This window comes from Sinocyclocheilus anshuiensis, unplaced genomic scaffold (genome assembly GCF_001515605.1).
Source record: "Sinocyclocheilus anshuiensis isolate Anshui unplaced genomic scaffold, SAMN03320099.WGS_v1.1 scaffold2461, whole genome shotgun sequence".
Lineage (NCBI taxonomy): Eukaryota > Metazoa > Chordata > Actinopteri > Cypriniformes > Cyprinidae > Sinocyclocheilus > Sinocyclocheilus anshuiensis.
In genome coordinates this window covers 252,532-261,374 of record NW_015552846.1, presented here as the reverse complement: position 1 = coordinate 261,374, position 8,843 = coordinate 252,532, and the positions used below count along the sequence as shown (strand labels likewise).

Sequence of the window (8,843 nt, the reverse complement as noted above, 5' to 3'; positions counted from 1 at the left end):
AGTTCAGGAGAAAAAAGGCTTTTTCCCATATGCGTCTAGCAAGATGCAGTACGAGTGTAGTATCGAAAGAGAACTTATAAGAAAGCATGCATACACACATACAGCTATCTGAAGATGAAGTCTCCATGAAAATGTGGTCCAGAAATACATTTTGCCAAAATATTTATGCCTGAATAAGATTTATATATTAATTGCATATCAAATTTCCATTCATTTTATTTGTTTGTTTGTTTATTTGTTTATTTCGATCCCCATTAGCCACTACCAAGCTAGTGGCTATTCTTCCATTTGGATTATTTAGTTTTAATATAAACTAATTAACTCCTATTTGCAGCTATTAAAATTAATTGAGCACAAAAACAAATAACAATCCATAGAAAACAGGGGCTAAACACAGGAACAAGGAAGTAAATACAAAACTAAAAGTCCAGGAAACAAAACAGAAACCGTTACAGTAACGGGTAACACCTGTAATAGTACAAAACTGAATGTGTAAATATACAGTGACCATGTAACTGAATAAATTTATTGTTTTCACAATGAACAGATCTGTGCTGATTCTAAGCAATTTGAATAAATACATTTTGAGAATATAATTATTGAAATAAAATCAAATAGATGCAAATAGTAAATAATAAAATGTATTATTTTTTGCTTATTATTTATTTTATTTTGCTCTAAATTATGTATATTCATAATACTCAGACTATTACAAATAATATTACAAAATGTTAATATCCAAATAGTCTAAGTTGGTTATTTGTTTGTTTGTTGAAGGCAAAGCTTACTATAATTATTAGTTACTGACACAGTTTACCCCATTTTTTGGTAAATCCTGTAGCCAAATTATTTATTCATTGATTTTACATTGGAAATTCACCAACATGCATAGTTTGTTTAAATATCAAATTAATTTTAATTACATGATGTAGATATTTATTTTACATGTATATAATTTAATTTGACATCTACATGAAAACAATGGTATAGAAAGCATAGCAAATAAGCAAAGTGAAGCATTTGGTATAAACATGCTTAGCTCTTCGCTCAAGTGCATCTTTTGATTTCAAAACATGATCACATTCCAAAAAAAATGATATGTACAATTTGCTAGATTAAAGGGGCAATGTATCCTAACACTGACACATTTGTCTCTCCCTCTATGTTCTTGTTCTCCTACAAAAAGTAAGAGAACTGATTAGAATGTTTAGGTTGGAGAAACTTAGCAGAGATTCAAAATATCAGGACAGGACAGGAGTGGTTTGTTTTTGATCCATGTGACTAAGTAGATTGCATGAGAAAGCTTGGGCAACTACAGATATTTTACTGTTTAAGTATGTGTGCATTTGTTTGTGTAACCGGGTGGTAAATAACCTTAAAATTTGTTTCTCTCCTTGCATGTAAAAAAAAACTATTATTTTATTGTCCTTTACTATGTTCAGTGAATTATAAAGACATGAAAAACAGTGGTTGCCTGCATTTTCCTTGAGTCGTCAGCAGGTGGCACTGTGTGTGTTGCGTATGAGACAGTACGCATGCGCTCTCACCCTCGGACATTTGGGTAAGACGTGCAGCGAGACACGCACTATCGGGAAATTGTGGAGTTTTTGTGATCATCCATGGACAGTGTACAACAATGTTGAGGATTTCAGCCTTTGTTGAGTGAACGTGAGGTGTTATGTAGGAGCTCATTCTGATTATTCCCACTGCAGTATTGTATGGTAACATTGTGATATCGTGTTACATTACTCGGATTTTGGATTTTCCATCTTTTTGCACTGAGATTTTTGTATTTGGTTTTTTGCATTTTGAAAATTGCATTCTGAGTAATGTAGAGCTGTGAGGAGGTTTAATTGGTATCACCAGCTCTGTGAAAGCTCTCATTTTGTTTATCTAAATTTTATTTTGCTACTTCATCTTTTCCTGTTCATTTTGTGAACCTTCTTGTCAATTAAAGTGAGAAGACACATTTGATAGTAAAACGTTAACTGAATAAACTTAAAGTAAATAGAACCCCTCAACGTGTTCCTGGTGGTAAATTTAAATCCCCGGTCACATTTGCATTAGTTATCTCATTTTTATTAGGTGTCCCATAGTGCCTATTTGCTACTGTGAGCCTTTGGGCTCTTAACAGTTGTCCCTTGAATCCTTCATATTTGAGCTCAGAGGAGAGGCAACAGGAAGCATGGGAATCATTAAGACTTAATGCAGCTCTCTGAATGGTATTAAGCTTCAGGCAACTCATTTCAACCGCTGCCTGTGCAATGAACAGATACTGAGTTCGTGTGACCGTTGCATTGTATGAAAGTCTTGGTCTTGAATTAAAGGTTGATATTCATAAAGCGTTTCTTTCTCTGCATAATTCTGATTTTGTAAAATCCATGACCGTCATTAAAAGTTAAAAACTGTTAGAGGAGAACGAGGTCATGAGAATATTGAGAACCTTTGAATGTGATTGATTTAAGAGGAAAAATACAAAAGAACAGCTTAATTTGACACTGAAGTGCTCTGTTTGGTTTAGAGTTAATAGGAATCAGTGCTTAACTGATTAATATATTACTTTTGTAAAACGTTATTTCTTAGGAATTGTGAAGGAGAATTGTTCCGAATATTTGAAATATTTTAAATCCAAAAAGTAAAAATAAATAAATAACACTAGCATCTCTTTACAGTTAAACTGAATTTAAACTGAAGCTGTCAAGCAATGGTGAAAAAGCACTAAAAGATCATAAAAATAGTCCACATGAATTGTGCACTATATTCCAAGTCCTTTCAACCTACTATAGCAAATTGTGTGACAAACATAATTTAAGTTGTTATTCACTGACAGTCTTTTGAGCACTGAAAAAAAATTACTAGTAAACTTCACAAATAATGGCAAGTAACACAGTGAATTTAAGGAACAACAGATCACCCAAAAATTAAAATCTACTCCCCTCAAACCATCCAAAATGTAGATGAGTTTGTTTCTTCATGGGAACAGATTTGGAGAAATTTAGCAATACATCACTTGCTCACCAGTGGATCCTCTGCAGTGAATGGGTGCCGTCAGAATGAGAGTCCAAACAGCTGATATAAACATCACAATAATCCACAAGTAATCCACGCCACTCCAGTCCATCAATTAACGTCTTGTGAAGTGAAAAGCTCAGTGTTTGTAGGAAACAAATTCATCATTAATGTGTTTTAACTTTAAACCGTTGCTTCTAGCCAATTTAATCTTAATGATGAATGTGTTTCTTACAAACATCACTTCTCAAGATGTTAATTGATGGACTGGAGCTGTGTGGATTACTTGTGGATTATTGTGATGTTTATATCAGCTGTTTGGACTCTTATTCTGACGGCACCAATTCACTGCTAAATTTCTTCAAATCTGTTCTGAAGAAGAAACAAACTCATCTACAACTTGGATGGCCTTACTCTGAGAATGAGTCAATTTTCATTTTTTTGGGTGCACTATCCCTTTAAATGTGAAATATTTAAGTAGAATGACTGAAGTTGTTTTCTTCTAAAACATACTCCAATAATCTTTATTGGCTAACACTGGCACATTTACAGACATGTTGAATAATGTGTGTTGTCCTTTAAAAAAAATGTCATTTATGTCAAACTTCATTTATTATTATTTATTTTTTTATTTTTTTTCATTTTTTACAGTGTCCTAAATATACCTCAGTCCTACTTGAGTGAATTTTTTCTACAAGAGCAGTTTGTGCTTCCTGAAAATGGTTTGAATATGTAGTAGATATAGATTAAAAAGTGTCCAGCCATGACTGAAATGACACTTACTATATATATATATATACTGTATATATCCACTCATGATGGTTCACTGGTAGCCACTCATACACAGTTAAGTTTGTCATCCTTCTTCATTCCCCGCATCTCTGCCTCCATCATTCCTTGTTCTCTTCTGTCAGTAGTTGCCATAGTGAAACAGAACAAGGATCTGTCTTTGTATGTGTGAAGCGTGCAGCTTGTAAGGGTGTAACACCTCAAACCACAGCATAGACAGGTGTGCATGTCAGGCTGAATAGAGAGGAGAGGAATTGGCCATATCTGGGTTCTTTGTGATATTTTTACCCTGGTGGTGAGAGTCTTTTCATCTCGGCTCAGTGGAGGCTGTCAGACTCTTTACTGCCCCATGCAGGTTTTGATCAGCCCTGAAACAGATCAGACACGTCTCTGGAAATAGCCATAATTGTTATTCACTGTTGTTCATGTTCTCGCTTTAATCGTCAGCATGCAACCTGTTAGACACTTTGTTGTGAGGAATATGCAAATGACAGCTCTGCTTTGTGAATTACTAAAAAGGACCATTTTTAGGGCCAAGGGCCATTAGACACGGTTTTGTACTGTGAATAATTTTCAGTGAATAGTCAAATTTGATTTATTAACACAGGTGTGAAATATAAAATAGTTTTTTAAAATGCAATTTTTTTAAAACATGGTTTATGGCTCAAATCTTCCAAATAAAGAAGTAGAAAGCCCCAGGGATGCTCGTATAGCCATAGGGAGATAATTTGGTTTAGAGCTATATTTCTAGCTTTTGTTATGAAAAAATGCAGGTTAAAATGTAACTTACCAAGCAATTTAATAATAATAATTATAATAATAATAAAAGTAGTAGTAGTAGTAGTAGTAGTAGTAAATAGTGAATAGAAAATAGAGTAGTGAAAGTAAATAGTGTCATCTACATCAGTAATGCAAGTCAATGCACTTACTGTAGCCATATGAGGTCTGTCCTTTTTCTGGACAAAAGTTAAGTAAAATAAATTTTTGGTGTCATATTGTTAAGTTTTTTGTGTCATTAATGTCATATTATTATATGCAATACATCTAATCAAATCAAAATGTATAGGTCCATTGCATGGTTCATGGTTCTTCTATGGCATCGCTGTGAAAACCCCTTTTGGATATTTTATTATTAAGAGTGCAGGCTAAGGATAAAGCAGTCTAAGTGCACTTCTCGATTGTATCTCAAGCTGCAATTGTGCCTAGCAGTGATTTCAGTGAGACTCTTGTAAGATGTCTATAAAACCAGACCAGGATGCACATCAGAGTGCTACTGATGTAGAAGAGGGAATCATTCGGCTGCATGATCATCTGTCTGACATCTTCTCTTCTCCTTCATCAGATCCCTGTGATGACAGGAGCCTTCATGGACTCATCGCCTCACGATGACTACAGCACGGATCACTCTCTCTTCAACTCCTCTGCTAGTGTCCACGCCGCAGCTCTGGCAGCTCACAACCAACAGGAGGAGCAGCAGCCCATGTCCCGAGACGCCATCTGGCTGTGGCTCGCCATCACCGCCACCATTGGGAACATCATAGTGGTGGGCGTCGTCTACGCCTTCACGTTCTGACCTCTGGAATGAAACCAGCTGAACTTTGGAGACATATTCGGCTTTGAGTCCCTCAAATATAGGACCCCTCATCGGACGAACAGTGTCTGAAAAAAATCTGCACGTTTTTTGTTGTTTATTTGTTTGGTTTTTACGTAGAACGGTTCCAGAAATTATTTTTGATTCATTGTCATTTTCATGTTGAAAACTTTGTAACTAGATTGTTTATTGCTAAACAAGTGTAACGTGAGGAAAAATCACAGATTTCATTTGTATTTATTTTTTTCTGAGTGACTAATACTGCCAGACTTTTGCCAAATAATTTGTACGTTTTTGCTTTTAGTATCTAATGGCAAATGTTGTTATTAAGCTTTAAATGTCTAGGGGGCAAACACTACTCTCTGAAAGTCATCCAACAACCTTTTTAAAGCAGCGATTAGAAAGTTGAATCCCAAACCCATTTTGGAAAGGTAACCATAAAATAATGTAAATATAGGAAGTGCAGTATAAGTGCCCAGAACAGGAAACTAAACACTTTTTTATTAAAGTATTTTAACCTTGGTCAGAAACAGAGATAATAAGCGATAAAAGCACTTAAAATCTTTTTTATGCATGGGGCATTTATACTCATTGGTTGATTTATTATTATTTTTTTTTTGTCTTTTATTTCACCCCAGCATATGACAATTTGGAGACAATCTCTTCTCTTAATTCTTCACATGGTAAAACCACCACTTTAGTTGATGAAAGGTTCAGTTTAACATTTAAGAAATGCACCACAAAATGATTTTAATTAAAACCTGCATACCAGTGAATGATTTTATACCAATAAATCATTTCATCCCCTTAGTTGAGGGTGACAGGTCCAGCTTGTATTTAGTAGAGGTCAAAGCTTTGCTTTTAATGAGCTCATGCAGTGAATGGGTGCCGTCAGAATGAGAGTCCAAACAGTTGATAAAAACATCACAATAATCCACAAGTAGTCCACACTACTCCAGTACATTAATTAACATCTTGTTTCTGAAAAACAAATTCATGATTAAAAAATTTTTAACTTCAAAATGTTGCTTCCGGCTAAAATACGAGTCATCTATCCATAATATTGTTTTCTCCAGAAAAAAAATGTGGACCTATGTCTGCCAAGGAACTGTCGTGTCTGAATCAGGAGAGAAATATGCACAGATCAAACACCATTAACAAGCAAAAAACAGTCCAAAACAGTTCCAAACATATATGCTGTGGATTGTTATGTGAGAAGACAACAGGGAATGGACTTTCACTAGAGAAAGCATTACTATGGATTATGAATTGGTCATGTGGATTATTGTGACGTTTTTTATCAGCTGTTTGGTCTCATTCAGACGGCACCCATTCACTGCAGAGGATCCATTTGTAATGTAATTCTAAATTTCTCCAAATTTGTTCTGATGAAGAAACAAACTCCTCTTGGATGGCCTGAGGGTGAATATATTTTCAGCACAATTTCATTTGTGGATGAAATGTTCCTTTAAGCCAGTTAAGCAGATTGATGGAGACACCGGCATCCCACCATATGATAATGCTGGTCTTTTCAGTAGGGAACAGGAGGAACACTTTTTTTTTTTCAAAGATCTATCAGTTCTGTTTTAATTCTAACCATGCAACTGCCAATTGTTTTACGAGACTACTGTAAGTCTTCAGATGTCCTTAAAGGTCTTTGACCAACTAAAAACTAAAAAAGAAGAAGAAAAAAAGAAGGTTTAGAAGTTATTTCATACTAGCTGGATTTTACAAACCAATCATTTTCACTGCAATACTTGAAGGACAATTACTAATTGAATCGGTATCAACCACACAGTTTTCAGACTGTGACGGTCACTGTATTGATCTGATCAGTGGACTTCGGACCTTGTTTAGGCTGACTGGTATAATGAACCGGTTTTAGCTATGATTCAGTGGGATGAAATGGACTGGGACCAAGCCGAGATGATCATCTATCATCTTCTCTGCAATGGATTGCACTAGGAAATGGAGTTGAATATATCCTGAACAGGAAAATGTCCTTCACTTTATCAATGACTTTGATTTATGGACTGGAAGGTCTAACGTCGGTATGTAAAAATACTTAACAGATAAACTCTAACTGCCACAATGGAGTTTGATGAAGAGCTGATGGTTAATTACGGCTTATAATACACTCTAATTGGAAATACTATTGAAATGTCCTTCAAAGTCTCTTTTCGATTAAGGGAATAAACTGCAGTTTGCTGGTACCATTGCAGTTCCTAATAGAGGAACATCTGTTTTTTAGACCAGCTCAAATCACAATCTTCAAACCACAGTAAACCTTATTTTAGAAGTGTGCTGCGAAATAACAAACGATGTTCTGCTCAGCAAACAATGTAGATATTAAGATTCTTAGTCAAAGTCCTGTCTGTTGATGTTGAGAGGTCTTTATAGAGGCCTAAAATCTATTGTAGAAAATGAACACTGGTGTGTTCAGCTCAATTCTGCTTCACTTGCACTTGCACTGTAACATGTTTCTTTTTGTATTGAAAACCACTGTTGAATTAAAAGACTGTCATAAACTTATAATAACAAATCTGCTTGTCTTTTTCTGACGGTGATGCTGATCAAAGCAAAACCTTGTCCCTTTAACCTGAATATTTTCTTGTCACTATAGATAGGCTACTACTGTACCACAAATCCCTGAAACTTGCTTTGAGTTTGAAAACCCTTCATAAGCACCACTGAAATATTTAATATCAGAGTATTAACTATTGAAAAATGGTGTTGTATAAAAACATCTGGAACACATGGAAAATATGGTTAATCAGTTTAGTGTATATATACTGTACATCCAGTCTTGAGTATCTTCATAAAAGTAAACATATTTTAAGTTCTGTTTAAAAATTAATAAAAAATGCAGTTCTAAACAGATTAGCCTATACTGTTTCAAAATATGTTAAACCCACTTTCAGCAATTGTAAATTTTGCAATAAAAAGTACATTTGTAAATTCTTTAGTTGGGTCATATGGGTCATTTAATGAAAAGTGATTATTTTCTCAATCTTTTAAAATAAAATTTCAGAATCTCAAATCTCCTACTTTAACCCAAAGCAGCATTTATTGTAAGTAAGTTGCAAAAATGCGTCTCTCTGAAATGTTGCTGTGATTAATAGAATTAATGGTAACACTTTATTTTAGGGTCTCTTAACTAGCTGCTTATTAGCATGCATATTACTAGAATATTAGCCATTTATTAGTAGTAATTAAGCACATATCAATGCCTTATTCTACATGACCTTATTCTACATCCCTAATCTGTAGGGATAACTGTAGATAACTGTAGGATGGCGGCGCGTTCACACGCTGCGGCTTCTCTCTCTCCCGACAGAAAGGTGTTTTCGTGTTTTTTGTCTTGTGAGTCGCAGTGTTTTTGTACGTATTCGTCGCGTCTATCTGTCTCTAAGCGCGCATACAGTCGTGAGTTTCTGCTCGATGTCGGCAGAAC

General features: G+C 34.9%; 1 protein-coding gene across 1 annotated transcript in view; it reads left to right on the top strand.

Moving 5' to 3' along the window:
* The window catches only part of LOC107668130 (uncharacterized protein C14orf132-like), a 23,492-nt gene extending 17,243 nt beyond the window's left edge, over window positions 1–6,249 (top strand). Inside the window, exon 2 of the mRNA XM_016459922.1 lies at window positions 5,141–6,249. Within this exon, the coding sequence (XP_016315408.1) occupies window positions 5,141–5,371 (231 nt within the window). The 3' untranslated portion in view covers window positions 5,372–6,249. The remainder of the gene's footprint in view (window positions 1–5,140) is intronic.
* The last annotated feature ends 2,594 nt before the right edge of the window (window positions 6,250–8,843 follow it).